The sequence below is a fragment of the Cibotium barometz genome, chromosome 3 (genome assembly GCF_041138505.1).
Source record: "Cibotium barometz isolate CiBa-2024 chromosome 3, ASM4113850v1, whole genome shotgun sequence".
NCBI classification, from domain to species: domain Eukaryota; kingdom Viridiplantae; phylum Streptophyta; class Polypodiopsida; order Cyatheales; family Cibotiaceae; genus Cibotium; species Cibotium barometz.
Window position 1 is genome coordinate 29,433,343 of NC_141048.1, and position 21,950 is coordinate 29,455,292.

General features: G+C 45.9%; 1 protein-coding gene across 1 annotated transcript in view; it reads right to left on the reverse strand.

Moving 5' to 3' along the window:
* Positions 1-21,115, reverse strand: part of LOC147639912 (adaptin family protein) — a 103,127-nt gene extending 82,012 nt beyond the window's left edge. Inside the window, exons 1-3 of the mRNA XM_086775278.1 lie at positions 20,657-21,115; positions 19,850-20,366; positions 17,277-17,401 (exon numbers count right to left, since the gene is read on the reverse strand). Of these exons, the coding sequence (XP_086631404.1) occupies positions 17,277-17,401; positions 19,850-20,366; positions 20,657-20,706 (692 nt within the window). The 5' untranslated portion in view covers positions 20,707-21,115. The remainder of the gene's footprint in view (positions 1-17,276; positions 17,402-19,849; positions 20,367-20,656) is intronic.
* Between the last annotated feature and the right edge of the window lie 835 nt (positions 21,116-21,950).

Below are 21,950 nucleotides of genomic sequence, written 5' to 3' on the forward strand. Positions count from 1 at the left end.
ACGGAGTAGCATGGGTGTGATGAATTTTGGCCGGTGCGCGACCGCCGGGTTTTGGTGTGCGCCGATGGTCGCCCGCCCATAGTTTCATTTAATTAAATTGCTACAATTTGAATGTAAATAGCCAAGCTTGGAGACCAAGTTACTTTCTGACATTAATAGTCCAAAGTGAAATATATCAAGCTATCTTGAGCACTTGCTTTTTGCTAATATATAAATACATGCATGAGGAAGCGTACTCTCACTCATGCATGGGGAAAATTTAACCCATTCTTTTGTCGTGCATAGGTTGCTTTTTATGCTCTTCTTGTTTATTTGCCAAGTTTATGCTATGGTGATGGAGGTTAATTCACAGCACAGGGTACTACGAGTCTCCTTATCACAAATAGTAATATCGTGACGAGAGAAGATTACCTCCGCACCCTTAGTTGTAAGAGCACTCACTGACAAAAGGTTAAATGTCAAATCTAAAATGTACAGAACGTCAGAGAAGTACTTCTTGTCCTTGGAGGAGCAGAAGATGGGGATGGTGCCACGTCCATGAACTGGCACAAAAGAAGAATCACCCAAAGTGATATTGCATGTCCGGCCAGTAAAGTCCTTGAACCAATCCCGATGAGGTGTCATGTGAGCAGTAGCACCGTTATCCACAATCCAAGGCCACAACTGAGAAGTCACAAGAGCCAGTATACGACGAGCACCGGCTAATAAAAGAATACCATCATCCTTCTTGGTCTGGGACACCATTGTAGAGGTAGAGTCCTTTACTTCTTCATCCTGCTTCTTCTTGTAACATTGAGGCTGTTTATGACCCTTCTTGCTACGGTAGTGACACTCCACGTCCTTGTTTTTAGAAGATTTATTTTTGTCTTTATCTTTGTCGCTGTCCTTGGAGTTCTTGTCAAAACCCCCTTTCCCTTTCTTCTGTGTGTTGATTCTCCCCTTTCTCTTGAGCAACCAAAGCAGCAAAGCTCCATCAGAACCACCAGAGGTGCCAATCTGCTCCTCAAAGCGAGACTAAATCTCCATAATGGAGGGGAGAACTTCCTCCCAAGTGACTGGAGCAGGACGAGGAGAAGAAACAAGAGACTAAAAGAAAGCATCAAACCTCTCTGGAAGCTTGGAGAGACGCCGAATAGCCATATCTTGTGTAGAGATATCCTTGCCACATACAACAAGCTCGTCCCCGAGATCTTTCATCTTCATGATGAAAGGAGATAAAGATGTAAAGGCAAAAACTGAAAGATTTATAAGCTACTTTTCCAAAGCCAAAATTCGACCCGAAGACTTAATCTCGTAAAGATTTGCAAATGCCTTCCAAACCTCATGTGGAGCATTTGTTGTACGCACATGAGAGAGAACAGAATCTTGACAATTCAACATTAGAAAGGAGAAAACACGACGATCGTTCGCCTGCCAAACATCAATCTTTGCGGAGTCACACCCACAGTAGAAAGGGTGGGAGAGGTGGCATTGGCAGTTGTAACAAGCCAGTGAGAGTGTATCAACACATGAACCACACCTCAAGCAAAACACTGAATGAAAAGGGAAGAGGCCAGTCCACCTATATATAGGTCACATAGGGTTGGTCGACTGGAGCAATAGACCTGGCCAACTCGACAAATAATCTGGTCAACTGGAAAAAGACTAGAAAAATGGAAAAAAAAACAAGAAAAAATAAGCCACAACCAAGGGCCATAAAAGGGATCAAATATGGGCAGAATATAGAGATGAATATGCTAACAACATCCCCCTCTACTAAACTTGATGACGGGATTCCAATCTGTGTTCTTGGATGACTGTCATCATCCCATTCTCTATTCCCGGAGTCCCACTGGCAACCTTTTGACTGAACACCCAGCCCGGTCTCCAAATCCACTCTAACTCTAATGAAGATCTATGCATCTGTTACATCCAATCCCCATTATGTTCCTGCCCTGTCCCTATACATTGTCTCTGGTCTTCTTTCCTGAGAAATGAATTTGGCACTCTCACTCCACCCCTTGGAGGATCAACCTCCCCTAGAACCGTTGCCTGAAAGCCTTTACTGGTGTCCACCCAACTCACAGGACTGCCATCCCCTTGGGCTTTGTGGAACACCACCAACCAACCTTCTTGGAATTTTTCCATGTCTTGCGTTCCTTGTCTTGGGCCTCGTACCTGTGCCTTGGACCTATGCACCTTCATCTGGGACTGGATCAATGTTTAGCCTCGCTGAGCCTTATGCTGAAACAATGTTGCCTAGTCCTCACACCACCACAAGATCAAGACACATGCGATGGTTTCATGATGGTTTCATCCATGCGCAGTGCAGTAAGGACGGGTGGGACATGGGCAGCAACAATATCTCGGAATCAGCCTGAAGCTCTGATACCAGTGTTATATGCGGAAGCTCCGAGAGTCTTCTTTCAGTCCTAAACACCATCTGGCAACATGCTGATGCAAAACGCATGCAAAAGAGAGAGAGAGAGAGAGAGAGAGAGAGAGAGAGAGAGAGAGAGAGAGAGAGAGAAAGAAAGCAAGCTGTATTAACGTCTACTAGAGGCCGAACTCGACCTATGAGACAAATCAATGTACAACTGTCAATGTCTTCTGAATGTCCAGAAAGAAAAGGACAAAATGAACATGAAATAAAGTATGAAAGTACTGAGCTAGTGGGGGGGTGTGATGGATGGAGCACTACTGCTAGAGGCTCAGTATGCAGCATATATGCGTAGGGTATACAAGAATGCAATGCAGATCTGTCTAGCTCCAACCAATACCATAATGGGGGTGTAATATGTGATTAACGTCTTCAAAAGGCCAAAATGACCTATGAGACCAAAAGGTTACATCATATCCATGAGGTACATAATCCTGGGTGCAAAATAGTAATAAAGAAAGATAACAAAAATCTAGAACTTTAAAATCTAATCTAGGTACATGAGCAAAGAGAGAAAGAAAGATATATTAAGCGTCTACTAAAGACCCAATGGGCCTATGAGACCAAAGTGGTACAATAATGTCCATGGCATATCTCATCATGGAATGGAAAATAAAACAGAATGAAAACATAAATATAGCTATTTCACTGGGGTGACTCGTCATGGAATACTAAAAACATAAAAACATGGGAGTAACATCAGCTCCGAGTAGATGGTATACCACTCTCCAAAATGTCAAGCATGGGGTTGACCAGTATGGCCGAGGTCTCCCTCAGCTATGTCGCGTGGAAAGGTAGCTCGATGGCGGTGGAGCATGTCTTGGATCTGAAGCTGATGAGGTGATCGTGGCCAATGGGGGGGTCGACGGCGTCGGGCACGCTGGAGTGCAGAGGCTCGGTCCGAAGTAACTCCTCTCGAGCGAGGTAGGTCCAGACCAGCTCGTGGAGGGTCCACAAGATTCACTATGTCGGTGTCCTCCACCTCCTGGGTCCAGAAGAAACTCGTGATGGTTGGCTGTCGAGGGAGGGGGCAGGGTGGCTGGGGCCTGTGTCTTAAGAAGGTGTCCCAGTGTCTGCGGAGCTCAAGCAGGAAGAGGCCTAGGCAACACTGGTCCTGGAAGTCAATGATCCTGGAGAGTGGACCGAATCCCTCACGAAATAGACAGTGAAACCTCCCGCGGATCTCGTAGTATACAGGGCAGCGGCATATGTAATGCTCCTCCGTCTCAACCTCTGCGTGGCATAGTCGGCAGATCCTCTCCTCTCTGGGTGTCCGTACGAGCTTCCCGGCTCTGAAGATGCACTTAGCTCTACCTATCTCCACTCTGAGGCGGTGGGAAGAAACCCGTTTCTGGCCAATCGCAATCCGCATGGCATGGAACATGTGAACACTCAAGTAGCCCGGCTGCTGGATGAATCCATCCTCAGTGAGTGTGAGGAAGTGGTCTCTGTAAAAGTGCATCTTCGTGGGGAGCTCCGGTTATGTGATCCATGTGCAATGTGTGTAGAGGCTAAGACATAGTCACAAGGGAACGGGAACGTTTTGGGGAACAGATGACTGTTTGGAACGGGAACGAAAAGCTTGAATAAAAGAGAACGGAATCGAGAACGCCACATCATTGCACAAATGTGTTTATAAATTTACTTTATATATCTGTAAATGCTTTGGAAAGAGGCATAGTAAAGAAAGAACCTCAAACCATCTCAGTAGTGGCCATGATAATGCATAGATGTGTTCTACATGATACATAGTTCACTTATATTTCTTACATGGTCTGCGGTGCCATTTTGGAACGGGAACGGATATCTCTATGGAACGCGTTCCCCCGTTCCAAGAGCTTGGAACGACGTTCCCTTGTGACTATGGGCTAAGAAGATCTGACCGGATAACCCAATTGGTATCCTCGTGAGACAGCCGGAAAAAAGGGGAGTCCAAACTGTACTGAAAGGGGGGTAGGCGGTCCATGCAGAGCCCATATACTGAGAACCAAGTGGAAACTAGTGCATACCATACTCTAGAGTGCCCCTCAAGTGCTAGCTGTCTGGAGGACTCCAGGGCAAGCCTCAGGTACCTGTGGGGATCCATGTGACTGATGCGATGAAAGTATGTGACTATCTGGAAGAGTGCCTCCACTATCATCGGGGCTGCAGCAAACTCTGCCTGGATAATCTGGTGTGGGACTGATGGTTTGTTGCGGATCATACGGGAGAACATCATGACCTCGGGCCTATCAACTTGCTGCCAATCCTCATCGGATAAATCTGCCCCCAGAAAGCTGCTCCATACATCAAGGCTGGTGTGACGAGGGTGTCAAAAAGCAAGCCCTTCGTCCTGGGCTCCTGGAAATGTGCCTGGGAGCACTGCCACTCAAGTAAGCTCAAGGCTGCATATCCCCGCGTCACTCTGGCATGTGCTACAGGAAGCATGGTAAAGCGTGGGCCACTGAAAGTGACACCAAGGTAGACATAGGATGAGACAACTCCACAGGATCCCCTCTATATGTGAAGCTCAATCTGGATGTGACGGGGCGAGAGGTATTGAAGACCATTACCTTGGTTTTACCAAGGTTAACACAGAGGTCCCGCTGAGTGCAAAAGTCATGTAAGGCATCCTACTGTCTCTGAAGCCCTTCGGCTGAGTCTGAGAGGAGGACGATGTCATCTGCATAAAGTAGTATGGGGATCAATATGCCTGCCAGTGTGGGACCAGCCCCGCCTAATCCATCAATGAAGCTCGAGATCTCATCAATGTAGAGGCCGAAAAGAGTGGGTGATAGAGGGCAGCCCTGTTTCACCCTAATGGTGCTGGAAATCTCCTGTGATGTACCTCTTGGGGCTCTCACTCGTCCGGTGATGGACTCATAGAGGGCGATAATGCTCCAAACCATGTCAGATGGGACTCTGATCGACGGTGTAAGAGGCGGGCTCGGGGTACAGTATCAAAAGCTTTGCGGAAATCCACAAAGCAACAGTAAATCCTCTGGTGTCGTGCTCTACCCTCCTCGATGATGGCATGGAGGGTGAAGATGTGGTCAAGGGTAGAGTAGCTCCTCCGAAAGCCAGCCTGTCCTAAGGCTCTGCATCCTTGGCTCTCTGCAAATGAACTGAGCTCCGCCTCTAGCACTGATCCATAGAGTTTAGCCAATGTGTGGCCAATCATGATCGTCCTGTAGGTATTAGGATCAAGTGGATCTCCGGCTTTGAGGATGGGGGTGATGGTGTTGGTGGACCAAGAGGGTGGAAATCCTTCACAAAGGGCTCTATTGAACATGTAGGCTAGTAGGGGCGCTAGGGTATCATGGGCATGCGAGATGTACTCGGCAGTGAGTCCCTCATGATCTTGGGCTCGCCCATTGCGTAGTCTATGAATGGCCTTGAGGACCATGCCCTTTGTGAAGAAGGTAGAGGTGGTGGGGGGGGGTCTAGTGGTGGGGCTAGGGGTGGCTAATGGGGGATATGGGCGCATGCATAGGAGTGCCATGTGTCTGGGCAGGTGATAGGTGTGGGAGGGCGATGTTCTCGGAGTTTCCTCCATGCCTCTTTGCAGTTCGACCCTAAGAAAAGTCGGTATAACTCATCCTCTTTCCGAGCATAGAACTCCTGTTTCTTGCGTTGGGTGAGCCGTTGAGAAATCCGTTGCGCTTGGCGCTTTGTGATTTGCCCGATCCGTACTTAAGACGGGAGCATGTGGCCCGACATTCGTCATCATACCAACAGTTCTGGGGCATGGAACCGCAAGGTGGCTTGGCAGTAGACCGCCGCGTGCATATGAAAGAAGCTGTGGCGGATGTGTGGAGTATGGTGGTGAGTTGTGTTGTGAGGGTGGATAGGGGGACAGTAGGTTCCACATCCTGGAGTTGGCGGTACATGTGGTTGGAGTAAACAGGGTCAAGCTCGTGATCAAAGAGGACCTGAGTGTAATGTGAGATGGGGGGGGGGGGTGGAGGTAAGGGTGGTGTGCAGGTAAGAGTGAAAGAGAGGTAGGCATGGTCAGCTTCAAAAGGGGGTGGCGGAATGGAGAAGTCGGGGATAAGGTGTGCCAAAGCCGGAGATCCCACAAGGTAGTCCACAGTGCTAGTACCTCTTGAGTGAGGGAAGGAGGTCAGGGCGCCAGAGGAGGGCCATCAAGACATCCCATTATAGATAACGAGACCATGTGCAACTCCCAGCTCTAAGAAATATCTCCCGGACACTGTGACCTCCTCACGGTCCTGTGATGATCGCTGCAGCCCTGTGTCAGTGATGTCCAGCTCCTGTAGTCTAATAGGGTCGTCTAGATCGAGTAGTGGGACCTGCTGAGTTCTCGTCCTGGTGTTGAAATCCCCGAGCAAGAGGACTTCCCCCAACTATGAGAACTCCATGATATCCTCGTATAATGGTAAGTACGGTGATTGGCCATGCTGCGCGCGTAAGGGGAGTGGCGTGGTGCAAAATAACACACAACAATGTGGATGACTCTGTCACTGCTAAGCTGTAGCCGCACCCAAAGATATCGTGCATCCTCGTCCCTCCGGACGATGCTGAGAATCTGTCGGAGATGGGATCTAAAAAGGACAGCTACCCCCCCAGAGCCATGTACTACTCCTGATGTGCGGGTCTCGCCTCGAAAAGCTAACTCCCACTCATACCCAACTATGTATGGTAAGCCCCTCTCAGGGCACTGATGAGCCTCTGTATAAAAAATGACATCCCTGCCTGTGAGAATCTCGCTCAAGCCTCCTCGATTCGACCACAGCATGCCACTGCAGTTCCATACTGCCAACCCCAAGTGTTTGGTCTCATAGACCCTATGTCCCTATTTGGGACAGCGCTCAGTAATAATGACTCTACCATCTCTGTAGATAGCCCACTTGCCTGCTCTGCGGGCCCATGAACAGTCAACATCGCCTCACGCTGGTGTGCCACCTGTGCTGGAGTGAGATCATCTCCCATGTACACCTATGTGCCCTTGAGGGCAGCCCGCCTATCTAAGAAGGCCTGTCTATCAGGGACTCTATTGATGAGGGGTCGCTCTCGTGTCATATCCTTTCCTGCCCTCCATGTGTCTGCAAAGGGGGGGGGGGGGGGGGCGATCCCGTCCACTCCTAGTATCTGGCAAAGTGTCATGGCATCCTCCTTTGGGGAAGCCCCCGCCTGTAGACCCCATACTCGCACATGGAGGGCCCTATCCTTCCTACGTTTCTCCTCCTCGAGAGTCTCATGTATGATGCTCTGCAAGGGTTTGTGCTTCTTCACCACCTCCACCCAATCTTTCTTAGGGGTCTGCAATTCTTCCCGCAGCTTATCACTCGCAGCTTTCAACTGCTCCAAGTCAGTATATTCATATGGTACCAACAAAAAGGATGTACAAATCCTACAGCCATAGGCTGCCTTGAAAAGGTAGTAAAATACCTAATATAATCCTAGTTCTATGACTCAGCCCAAGCAAGGACTGAATGCTTCAAATCGTTGAGCAATGTTGCCTTTTATAAGCTTGGAAAGACTGTGAACTGGCCAACCGCTGCTTCAGGACACAAACCATAAAACTTGTTGCAGCCCACTGCTCATATTCTTGTATATGCTGGATGACAGCCCTCCATGTCCACCACCAGTCAAATCCCTTGCCACAGTCGCAACCCATGCTCCAAAACTCTGGTTCTGATCTGTCTTTATCTTGTTGCCTCTTAAAGATTAGCCTAGGATTAGCCAGTGCAAGTCTTGCACATGACATCAGGCACAAGGAACTCAAAAAACTTAACCAAGAGGTCACTATTTCCCAAAGGATACGTAATTGTCCTTACTTAACCAGGAGACTTAACCATGGAGTCAATATTGACCATGATTGGCCTCACGTGCAATAATGTGCACGTAAAATGTTACGACCCTGTGTTTTTATCTGAACAGTAAGCAGGTGGGCATAGGCATGGGATGGACACTGTGAAAGGCATCAGCTTGGAATCAAGAAAAGAAACCCATGTGTGGCTAGCCCAAGTGTGAAGGGAACAAATGGTTTTAAAGAAAGGGACAAAAGGATTTTGAGTTTATAAGGTTTTAAAAACCTTAGATGATTAAAAATAATAATATATTTGGAAGCATGCGTTTTGCTTTTAGTTATTGGCTTTTTTGAAAAAAAAGCGAACTGAATCGCATACTTGATATAAAGCGAAGGGTGGTAGAGTCAAGAGAGGTGGTGTATGGCGCTTCTTCTCTTTGGTTGGCTGGTCGCTGGCGCACAGCAACTGAGGCACCGTTGTAGGCAAGGCAAGGCGTTGGCTGGGGGTGCACGACAATAGCCAGTCGCAAGGGCTGAGAGAAGGCATCATGGGTGGCGCATCTCCTTGGAAGATGAAAACAGGGCTGCAGCACACATACAGGTTTTCTCTCGGCACTGCCACATGGACTAAACTGGTTTTTTTCTCTCTCTCTCTCTCGTGGAAGCAAGTGCTGGGCTGCAGGCTGCTGTTTTGGCTCGTGGAAAAAGCTGTCGACTGGCTGGGTTGCAGGGAAGCGCAGGTTTACAGCTGCATGTGGGCTCCCTCTAGGCGACTGGTGGGCTGGTCGGGCAGCAACAAAAGAGTCCAGCAGTTCGCAGGTGGCAGGCAGGGGCTGAACCACAGGAAACGGAAATCTGCAGAGAAGCGTGGGCTGGACAGAAGCTCTTGTTGCTTTTTTTGGCTACAGGCGCACAGAGGCATGAGGCTATGGCAAGAGTGGGAGCATGAGGCTATGATTCCCAAACATGAATGCGTGCACCCCTGGAAGGAAAAAGATGCAGATCAGTTTGTATCTTGGGCTGCTATCTCTTTGTCTTGGGTCATGATGTTTTGGGTGGGTTCGAAGTGCTCTCTAGTGCCAGCCTTGTGTGAGCAAGGGTACTATGAAAAGTGCCTTGGCTAGCAATTGGAAGGACTTGGATCATGGGACACAACCAAGGTAGACTTGCAAGAGAGCAAGAGCGCCATGAGAGGTGCCGGCTATCAAGTCTTGAGCCTTGAATGTGTACAAGGTCCTCGAACACTTAGCTTGAAGGCTTTTTGAAGACAGAGATCAAGGGTTAAGGCTTTGTGAATGGCTCTTGACGAAGAAGACATGGGGTAAGGCTTGCTAAGCACTCATGTGGAAGTCCTAGGTGAAACTATAAGGGATCCTATTGGTGGAGGATTCTACAAGTTGTACTTTGTTTCCAAATTTTTGATCAACTAAAGAAATACTGCAAGGGCGCCACTGCGTTTTGGGGCCAATCGGTGTCCTTGTACTATTTGTAGGAGCATTCTAGCTTCCCCTGTTTGTTTCCGTTTCCAGGTCCCTATGGGTGATGAAGTGTTTTGTGTGCGAGTGTTTGTTTCACCGCCCGTCAAATTTCTGAAGGCCGGTTTCATGGTTCCATTGCCGGGATATCATCGACTTTATCAAGGAGGCAAGCCCGTGGTTGTCACATCAAAAGCTTCAACATGAGGAAAGTGAAAAGGAAGTGCAGGAGACAGTGCAAGATTGTGTGTCTTTGCCTATATGAGGTGAAGAGCAAAAGCTGAAGATTGAAGCTCAGGAGAAAAGACACCAAGGATAAGAAGTAGTCAGCCAAGAACAAGAAGCAGTTGAAGTATTATGGTGCAGGAGATGGGTTAAAGGCTATGGCTTTCGACACTTTGTCACCAGTGGTATCTTCACGGAGGCTTCATGGGGTTCAGAAGGCAGCTTCTTTCTATGTTTAGCAGTGGTGATCTACTATGCTTCATTAGGGACTTGTGCTTACCACTTGGGTGGAGTGCAAGCAGGTTTTGGGTGCCTGTGAATGTATCAGATGAGGCTCAGACGAAAGCAGAGAAACTTGATGAGGTTCTTATTCCCGAGCAAATACTGGCACATAATGTCACGATTGTGACGTGTTTATATATCAGATTCTCTCTTCATTGCTGATTACTGTTGCAGATGCAAAGAGTTACCAGCCAAAGGGAACCCCTACCCTCGACTGGTTGCGACTCTTCGTCAAAGGATGTACCTCTTCATCGAATAGCCACATCTCTTCGACGAATGGTTGTATCCCTTAGTGAATGGTTGTGCCTCTACATCGACTGGACACATCCCTTAGCCTAAAAGTTGTACCCTTTCGTCTAAGGTCATGTCCTTTCATCAAAGGACATGCCTCTTCAAATGTGTCTCTTCATCTCCTATATAAGAGACCTATTGTACTCAGTTTAATAACAACAAGTCAATTCAATCTTGTCTCAAGTGTTCTCCTGAAGGTTCTTGTTCTAAGTTAATTACTTAAGTAGTAATTAGTACACAATATGCAGGATTAACAACATAATCCTCACAGTGGTATCAGAGCAAATTTTTTTCCTACCCGTGGGTCGTGAAGCCCTCACCCTCTCCGCGGCACTCCCTCATCCACTCCTCACCCCGGTGTTGTATGGAGGCGGAGGAAAGATCTTCTCACCCGCAGCAGATGCCTAAAGATTAAGCCTCGCTGAAATTTTTTCCCCATCCCAACCCGATGGAGTTCTTGCAGCCGTCCCCCTCTGCCCGCGCCCTCGGCGGTCCCGTGAACGCGCCTCGCGCACCCGGAGTCACCGCCCTCGCGCCTCGTACCTAGACGGGTCCTTGCTGCCCTTCGGCCTTCGTGCCTGGCCGCCTTGCAGGCTAGTTCCACCCCTGGCGGTACACCTACGGGCGCTCACTTAATGTCCTGGAAGGTTCGGCATGGCAGTGTCGGCAATGCCCTGTCCGGCGTGGCGCGTGGAAGTGCTCAAATTAGCCCCCTCCATGTTCCTTTTACCCTCTCGGAGCCTCTCCAAGTGATGCACCCCTTAGAAGGGACACATCTTTTAAAACATGCCCTTTCACATTAAAACGGCATGTTTTATAAAAGAAAAAAAGTGACCCTGGACTTTTTTTTTAAAAACCTGACCATTGGGCGCCCTCTCCTCTTCAAAAAATAAATAAATAAATTTTTATTCAGCCCCCTCTTTGACGCGCGAGCATAGCAACCTCCTTCCACGCGCATGAAATCAGCCCCCTCCCCCCCGTTTGGGTGCGCCTCATCAAGGACCAAGCGCCTCATCGCCGATTCGTGGTTGCCGCCCTTGCTTGCTGGAAGCAGCTGCCGGTCGTGAGCTTCGTTGATACATGCAGGCTGCCGACCAAGCGCCTCATCGCCGATTCGTGGTTGCCGCCACCTTTTCGCTTTGCTGACGGCGCCCCTACGAAGCGGCGCACCCCTTGCTGGCCGTCACCTTTACACCTATAAACTAAGGCTTATACTTAAGCCTCTAGACACGTGGCTTCCACCAGCCACGTGAGCAGCCGGCAGCCAGCACCCAACGGCCACCCGCCAGCGAAGGGCAAGGAAACCAGCCGCCGACCAGCGCACATTTTTTGTTTTTTTTTTTAAAGGGAGAACCCAACGGCCAGCCCCCGACCAGCGAAGCTTTTAAAAAAAAAAAAAACCAACAGGCGTGCGCTAATGTGAACCGGCACCCCCCCTTTCCGTTGGCGATTCGGCAACCAGACCCCCCAGGATGCAGCCCTCTTCATGTACGCCTCTCTTGTCTCCGGCAATGGCTTTCTTGGCATGCATTTTGACTACCTTTCACACTTCTCCGGCTACCTTGTCTATTTCCAAGGTTTCTTTGGCGCTTATGCTCGTGGTAGCACATGTTCCATTGAATGGTTCTTACTAGCGCAATCAAAATGAAGGCATTTCAACTACTCTTGAAGCCTTCTCTGGCAACCTGTTCGTCACACTTGATCCATGGTGAGCCAAAGCCTCCTCAAGCTCTCGGCAAGCAACTTCTCGGCGTACAACACCCACAACAGGTTTCGTGTTCTCATCAGCACAATTCTGTAGAGACCACCAGACATGAAATACCTTCGTTCGAGCCTCTGCATGCTCATCGCAAACATTCTCAGCATTACAACAGTTATGAGAAAGATCCATCTTTGAATCACTATCAGCAGAAGACAAAGCAGCAATATGAAGCTTTCAGAAGATCTCCCCTTGAAGAGTCATCAATCTCTTCGAAGTGGGCTCACATAGTGGCACATATTTCCGACCCTAGTCGAGTACTCGGTCGTGAATGCCGCAACGCTGGACAAGTTCCCCCTTGCGAGCCATGCCATGCTCCTCCTACTCTGGAAGCCTTAATACCCGCTGATAAAGCTGAAGATTCAAGAGGTTCTGGTTCATGTGTGGCATCCCAAATGCACACAACTTCTTTGGCTGTGGTCCAGGCAAAAAGAAAAGCCTTGTCACCGCCCCTGCAGAATGAAGTCTTTGTCTTTTACACAATAACCGATGCAGTTGCAATGGTGAATGAAGATTCTTCAAGTCTGAAGACTCCAGTTCTTACCTTGAATGGTACAAAGAATAATTCTCATACAGACTCTTGCAGTATGACTTCCGTCACTGCACATGACTCTTTGGGCAATACTTGTCCTAGTCTCGATGCACTATCTTTGCAGATGGAAGAGCCTTTAAACAATACCTCTTCTTCATCTACGACAACCCTTGAAGACATCCTTGTTCCAGAAGTAATACTTGACGTAAGACAGAAGGAAACAAGAAGAAAGTTGACTACAGAATTTCTTGTGAAGTGGATGGATTTGGATGAGTCTGATTCCACTTGGCAAACAGATGAAGAAATGCAGCAGTACCCTAACCTTCTTCAGGAGTTCTTCGACAAACGGATGTCTATCATTTGACACATGGGTTTTATTTTAAATGGGAGGGAATGTCACAATTGTGACGTGTTTATATATCAGATTCTCTCTTCATTGCTGATTACTGTTGCAGATGCAAAGAGTTACCAGCCAAAGGGAACCCCTACCCTCGACTGGTTGCGACTCTTCGTCAAAGGATGTACCTCTTCATCGAATAGCCACATCTCTTCGACGAATGGTTGTATCCCTTAGTGAATGGTTGTGCCTCTACATCGACTGGACACATCCCTTAGCCTAAAAGTTGTACCCTTTCGTCTAAGGTCATGTCCTTTCATCAAAGGACATGCCTCTTCAAATGTGTCTCTTCATCTCCTATATAAGAGACCTATTGTACTCAGTTTAATAACAACAAGTCAATTCAATCTTGTCTCAAGTGTTCTCCTGAAGGTTCTTGTTCTAAGTTAATTACTTAAGTAGTAATTAGTACACAATATGCAGGATTAACAACATAATCCTCACACATAAGGAAAGAAAGATACAAGGTAAAGTTTCCCGTCACTATCTTGTGAAGTTTAAAGAACTATTCACCGATGGATGCGAAGTGGATGGAGGAGGGTGACTTAGCAGATTCACCTAAGGTATTGCAGCTTTATCTTGATGCCTTTGAATTGGAGCCGACTCTTGCGACGGCTCATTCAGGTTCAGCAAAGCATGGGTCTGGAGCATTGCCTGATGCTCAAGAGGGGGGTAGCACCTCCGCTCCCTTGTTACAAACAGGCTCAATTGTCATCTAGGAGTCGCTTGGTGACATCTTTGTATTCACCCGAAGGTACTGGAGGCTAACAGTACATCTGCTTATGGGACTTCTATGATATTGTGTACTAGTCACATGAGATGGTAAAGTTGGGTATGGTTCAAAGTCGGCCGCACCATGAACTATAACTGCAACCATGGATAACTCTGTCTACACTTATGGGTAACAGAAATGGTTTTTGCCTTTGAAACTAAGGTATGATTAAGGAAGATTGGGAAATTGATCTTTGTCATATGGTTCTGGCTGTTCTTGACCACAGGATTGGTCAATTGGATCTTGAGATGATGCTATTTGTGGAGTTGTTCTCCTTTGGAATGGCATGGTTTGGTTGAGCTCAAAGTCTGCGGCGGCAACCTGAGCTAACACTTCAAGACTCTATGAAGGGCATAAGTCTTGCGAACAGTCCTAGAGTTGGTTTGGTTCATGGATATATGGATCGAACTCTATTTGTGCATGTATGCATACACTTTTTGAGGTATTATTGTAGTCTGGTGCCATTGGATCCTAGTATCCTTGGGAATACATGGGTAATACTCTGGATGTGTCAGGATGAGATGCATGTATGTTGGTATGATACATCAGGTACTTTACTATGTTCATGGTGTATCACTGAGTGTGGCTCCTGCGGGATGGCCGTGTGCAGAGTGGGTAAAGCATCAAGAGAGACATATGTGGAAAGTACTTAGTGGATGTCTTGTTTGGATGCATTGAGTGCCTTCATATGCTCATGTTGTACCTTCAGTCGTGGGTTCTGCGGGATGCCCATGGGTGTAAGGCTTGCGAGCAACCCTGAGACTGATATTTTGGAGTAGGTAGAGCATCTTTAGGAGCATATTGTTTGCGAATGCATATATGTGTCATGCATATGTTTGTCATATGTAGAATGATGCATGATTTTGTTATTGGCTAACACAGGTTACGTGTTTCCACTTGGTTTTAGACTTTTGCTGTAAGTTCTGAAGGAACAAGTAAGAGTTGTTTGTCACTTTGACGTGACTGATTGTTTCATCACCCAGATGCACTGGTTTACAGCTGCACGTGGGCTCCCTCTAGGCGACTGGTAGGCTGGTCGGGCAGCAACAAAAGAGTCCAACAGTTCGCAGGTGGCAGGCAGGGGCTGAACCACAAGAAACGGAAATATGCAGAGAAGTGTGGGCTGAACAGAAGCTCTTGTTGCTTTTTTTGGCTGCAGGCGCACAAAGGCATGAGGCTATGGCAAGAGTGGGAGCATGAGGCTATGATTCCCAAACATGAACGCGTTCACCCCTGGAAGGAAAAAGCTGCAGATCAGTTTGTATCTTGGGCCGCTATCTCTTTGTCTTGGGTCACAAAGTTTTGGCTGGGTTCGAAGTGCTCTCTAGTGCCAGCCTTGTGTGAGCAAGGGTACTATGAAAATTGCCTTGGCTAGCAAGTGGAAGGACTTGGATCATGGGACACAACCAAGGTAGACTTGCAAGAGAGCAAGAGCGCCATGAGAGGTGCCAGCTATCAAGTCTTGAGCCTTGAATGTGTACAAGGTCCTCGAACACTTAGCTTGAAGGATTTTTGAAGACAGAGATCAAGGGTTAAGGCTTTGAGAATGGCTCTTGACGAAGAAGACATGGGGTAACGCTTGCTAAGCACTCATGTGGAAGTCCTAGGTGAAACTATAAGGGATCATATTGGAGGATTCTACAAATTGTACTTTGTTCTCAAATTTTTGATCAAGTAAAGAAACACCGCAAGGGGCACCACTGCGTTTTGGGGCCAATCGGTGTCCATGTACTATTTGCAAGAGCATTCTAGCTCCCCCTATTTGTTTCCTTTTTCCAGGTCCCTATGGGTGATGAAGTGTTTTGTGTGCGAGTGTTTGTTTCACCGCCCGTCAAATTTCTGAAGGCCGGTTTCATAAAATCTAATGCCCCATAAACCACAACAGCAAGTAGTCCTTGTTATGCCAAGCTCTCCGAAAGGTGTGCCTGAAAAGCCAAGATGAGAACTACCCTAAGCATGCATTTTGGCTTTTAGATAAGGAGTCCTTGTGAATGCAATTTTGGATTAAACAAGGTGAGGACCCTACTTGTAATTATGGGCGAAGCTCCAAGCTTGTATTGATTGTAGATTCATTTATAAGCTTGTGTAACTAGCCTTCAGATTGGCAAGAGTTCATTTCAACTAATGGATAAGCATTCATACACCGTCATAAGGCCAGATGAATCTGAACTTACGAATAATTTTAAAAGAAAGAAGAGAATCACCAAAAACAAACAAAATTTATAAAATAATAATAAAGTAAATTAAATTAAATTAAAATAGAGACACCCAAGAAATAATAATAATAATAATAGTAATAATAACTTGCAAAAATAGACAAATATATAACTAAATCACACACGCCCACATACACACAAACAAATTCTTTATTGAACCACAACAAAAGAATTTCTAACAATTTAATAACTAATTAGCAAAACCAAACTTTAAATGACTAATTCGCTAAAACAAAACAAGTAAAGACAAGAATACAAAAATTGCGAACTTTACCTCAAAGATTGTCCAATAAGTATAAGATCATCAACCTCATCATGCATAGCATGGACTAGGTGCTACGACATCCCTACTCACGTCATCAGTGCCCCAAGGTAGGTGCAGGTTTACATATAAAAAATTTATCCCAAACAAGAGGACAATTTTTATACAGAGACCAACGAGCTAAGTTTCTGGGGCAGTTGGGCAGACTCAGCCATGATGAAGGCTAGCACTTACAACTAGACTAGCAAAAACAAATCACTTTCCTATTAAGGCAATGATTAAGCAAGACTAGAAGCAACGATAAATAACAACTAAGAGCTAAAATGATCTGTACAAAAAATGGCTCCCCATTTTTGTGAAACTTATTACTTATAATCTTAAACATTCCAAAAGCAGATATCTCAAAGATATATCTACTGCCATTCAAAAAGCAACGAGCTTTGCTTAAAACCTTTTTAAAGCAATAATCCTTTTGCACAAGCAAATTGATGAGTTGGCAAACTTGAGTAATAAAAGCAAACTTGTTTGAACAAATACGAGAGAATCAGAATAACTGATGGATAAGCAATCAGCCTTTCATACACCACGTCACAAAGAATTCAGCTCCCTCCATGTGCTACAGCTCCACCCATCCAAGCCCTTCTCTAGCTGTCCTCATCCTTCACCCTGACATTTTAGCCCATGCTTGATCTAGCACGGCCCAAATATGCCACAAAGAACTATCTTGTTATTGCTGAGCCTACCTATTCTTCTTAACACATGCCAACCTCATTGCACCCGTTGTTGCTTTTCCCATCAGTGCAATTCCTTTCCTTTCTTGTTCTTAGGCTTAGAAATGAGACTTCATATATTTTTATTTATTAGTGATAAACTTGAATTTAACATCTTGCTAACCTGTTCAAGAGATTGTAAATGAAAGGTTTGCCGATCAGAAAATCCTTTTCAAGGCCTGCCTCCTCAATATTATTCCCTTCTTGAGTAAGAATTTCCTGAAGAGCATATAAGCAGTTTGCAACAACCTATACAGAGAAGAAACAATGATTAGAATCAAAAGTAAAGGGGTTCATCTTTCCACAAGAAGTATGAATGGTTTTCAGTAGTAAAAGGCCTAGTGCTGCTGACTCTGTAAAGCTTATACAGATATCTTTCATATCAGTGAAATTCAAAACTAATTTTGTATTGTTGATTTCGGAGCCAGGTCATGTCCCATGTGAGATATGAAAAAGATCGTTTGTAAAGAGCTCATCACAATGTCTACGTCAAGTTCAAGAAGTACATACTCTTTTTTCGCCTTTGGGATGAGGGAGTGCATTAAAAGGATGATCACTTAGCCTACTTAAGTCAATTTTAATGGCATAGCTTCCAGTACCACTCCAGTGCCAAAATGAGGCAAGTGGCTATGTATGCTGAGACCACATCCCCCAACTCCCTATGAACACCCTCCTGTGGAAGATGCTGAAGGAAATAAACTTTGTGATATAGAGAAGTAAATATCACAACCATTTTTGTATGAGCTTCCGCGAATTACCTGTGAGCTGGAGCGTCCCCCCCCCCCCCCCCCCCCCCCCCCCCCCCCCGCGGCGGCCCCTCCCTGGCATTAGCCCTTCACACACTTTCCTTCCCCTCCCCAGCATTCGCAACCTGCCCTCGCCCCATCTCAACGTCTTAAACCACCTGCTTGTGCCCCCCCATCTTTGCCTTTTTCTGCCACCTCTTCCCTGCCTCTCGCCAACCCATGAGCCTGCTGCCTCCACCCTGAAACTTGCCCAGCCACCCCAACTCTGCCACCTCCCTCCTCCACCTATTTCCACCCGTCCAGCTACTGTTCCACCCCTGCCTCCTTCTGAACAACACACACCCCCCCCCTCTGCGGTGCTTTCCCCCCTTTTCTACCCCCTCTATTTTACCCCTATCTTCCAATTCCTAACGCTTCCCCTTTTTCTCCTATTGCGGCCAATCCGTCTACCCCATCCAAGGCCGCCATCAATTGTCATTTATCCTCCAGCTTCTCCCTTCCTCAATGGCCTCCCTCAAAGCCGCAACTCTGGTTTACAAATTCATTGGCAGCAAAACAGCTCAAGGACAGATGCGTGATCTCTCACAAGCTGCCCTAGTTGGCAAGCAAGGGTGCATTGTAGACATACTATTCCTCCACAATGGATACATCCCAAATTGGGTTCAACTTATCCACTTCGCCAATGAAGACCATGTCCTCAAGTCTGCTTGCAATGTGGGCTCCAAGGTCTACTTTGCCTAGTGGACGTCTAGACTCAGACCCAAAAACACTTAATTTCAAGTAGAATCACAACCCTTCGTACACATAACATGTAAGTTTCGGTACTCCCAATTAATTGACCTCCTTTGATCTTGTATTTATAGCATCTCTAACAATGTGGTTAGAGTACAAAAAAAATTTAGGATGGTTTGATCACAACAAAAAAGAATGTACTAAGGTAAAAATAATTGTTATTACTTCTCTCCTAGAAAGAATCATCTATACCTTACTGGTCCAAGTAACTTATCTCCATGCTTCTCAATTGACACAATTGGCCAAGCTTTGGCATTGTGCAAAACCTTCACTTCACATCCACTACATGCCCATGGTGTTGCTAATGACAATCCAAGCACCTTCAAGTGCATGAAAGGAGCTGACAAACATGCATTAAACTTCTGACACATGTGGTCTATGTGCTGCTAATGTTGTAGCTTCTCAAGCATTTGAGATATAAGGCTATGGCCAAGTCACATATCATCGAGGCAAAACTTGTTCCCGACAAGAATGAAACCTATTGCTTTAAGAATCTTTTTTGGCTTATGCAATATATGATGCCTGGCCTCTTACACATATCAGAGTACTTTTAGACCATTGAAAAACACTTAACGTCAAAATAGAATGACAGCCCTTCATACACAACACATAAGATTCAGCACTTCCGGCTGAATGACTTCCGGCTGAATGACTTCGGGCGCCTCTAGTGACGTGATTGGAGTTAAAAAATATGCAATCACAAAGGAAGAATCTTTTCAGGTAGAAACAATCATCTAAGAAACTACTATAACTTCTTCCCTACTACTGGGCAAAGTAACTTGTCTCCACCTCTGAATTTTGACACCATTGTTGAAGCTCTAGCATAGTGAAAAGCCTTCACTTCACATCCACTACAAGCTCATAATGTTGCCAATGACAAATCCAAGCACCTTCAAGTGCAGCCTCTCTCAAATTTGCCAATGAATGGAGCTGAAAAGCATGCATTAAACTTGGTTGACATATGTAATCTACGCGCTGCTATGATGCCTGACCTCTTACAAATGTCGAATTATTTTTAGGTTATTGAAAATCACTTGATTTCAGAAAGAGTCACAACCCTTCATACACATAACATGAAAGCACCTCCTAATCTTCTCAATTTTTATGCCAATTGAAAAATTGGATTTCATAAAGCACATGCCCAAAAGTAGGAGCTGACCTGGGGGTCAAGATCACGAAGCATCAACTCTTTCAACATCGCTGGGAAGTCATTTTCAGTGCAAGCGTTGGGGGCAATGTGGTACAATTTGAGGACCCCCAAGGCAGCTACTGTTCTGACATATCCATGGGTATCTTTGAGGCCTGATCTAAGAGGTCCAACCAGGTACTCCACCAAGTTCTTCACTCTCAGAGAGCAAAGGCTCCGCAAGGCTAGGCCTCTGATCATGGGGTACTCATCCTGGCAATCTTTTTGCAGGAAGTTGATGGTGAGGAGGGCAAGGTCGGGATGGACTCTTGCATAATTGCCCACATAGAGATAGCACATTTTCTTTAATACAACATCAGAGGTAGCTGAACACATGACCATTTCACTGAAGAGAGGCGACACATCAATGCCAATGGTCATGTAGGAGATGACCTTTTTGTAAAGCTCCCTCTTTACATCTTCAACGCCTGGAGCACGGCTCCCGGCAAGCTGACGCAGCTGTGTTTTGAGCTCTGCAATTTCCCCTTTCCTGTTAACACACTCTCAAAAACTCTTAGACACAGACAGGTGTGCATTAAAAAGCAAAAAGCAGCAAGACCCATCAAATCGAACAGCAAAAAGCACCCGCCATTTGAAAAGCCATGAAATTCAAGCACCCACCATTTTTGCAAAAGGAAAAGCAAGACCCATGAAACCCATCAGATTAAAAGACAAGAAGCACCCACAGATTTGCCCAACTTGACTAAGCAAAGCAAGAACCATCAGATCAAACGGCGGAAGCACCCATAAAAAACGACCATATTGAGAACTTAAGCTTACCCCGATGGGCTTGATGTTGAAGACGAACGCTGTGAAGAAGCTTGAGGCATTTTTGCTTAAGTCTATGAGCAACAGAGTACTCAGAATTGGAAGGCGTTCATGTACACAACAACACCATGTACGGCAACAAGTCACGCGAAACTAATAGTGCCTGTCCGATGAACTGCAATTGCAATTGCAATTGCAATTGCAAAGTATCATCTGTCCAGATCTGGTGAGAATCCCACTATATGACTAATGTTAATTTTATGTTTTTTTGTAAATGAGAGAGGCTAGATGTGTGCCCTCCGGCATGCGCGTGTGTGTAGCTTTTAATGTAAAAGAAAGAAAGAAAGACATTCATGTACATGCCCACATGTGCGTGTGTGTGAATGTGAGAGAGAGTGACAAAAACAAAGGGATTATTTAAGAAAGGATCACTATAGTGCAAGGAGGGGAAAGAGAGACAGAGAAGATCATGTTCTTTTCACATTCACATAGCAAAGTAATGAAGAGAGAAAAAGGTTTCTTAACATCTGTGTGGTGGGTCAGGGAATATTTGTGATATCCATCACGAAGTTAATCGGCTACAACGAGGATCGTGTCTGTAGTTTAATGGCCTTCCACCAGTGGGGGAGAGTACCCAAACATAATTTTAGCTCTCACAACATATCCATTTGACACCTACAATTAAGAGCTTATTCTCGTGATATTTTCAAAGACCAATCTTAAGAGACCATTTAGCTTAGGTATTATATCTTTACAGTACAATGTAGAATTTTAGCGATGAAAATGTAATGGTGGTCAAAGTGTGGAAAACCACATGTAAGAAATCAGCAAGACATGTATCAAATGCATTAATAAACTATCTCAATGAGATGTCACACAAAAGGGGGGATTTTGTCACAAACTCATTAGTCGACTATCTCAAGGAGATGTTGGGCAGCAAGAGAAGGTACTAATTTTGGGTAGGTCAAAAGACCATGTGGATTAATAGTGAAAGGGACGAGGGGGCTACAAGAGAAATCAAGAAGGAGATGGAGAGGGTCTTTAAGGGTTGAGGGGGGATTCTAAGGATAATGAAATAATGGGCAATAAGAGGGCACCACCTTCTTCAAAAGGCCAGTAGAGAACGGGAACAATGTAAGATCATTTATGGAGTTGCTCGAATGGACGTGCCAACTATTAAGTGGGCCAAATTGAGGTCGCATGAAGATATCAAGCAAAGGAGTAAATGCATATGAAAAAGGTACATAATGTGGTGTGTAGCAAGTCATCCTTGTTCTGGGGAAGGGTGATTAAGGCTTCTTTGCAC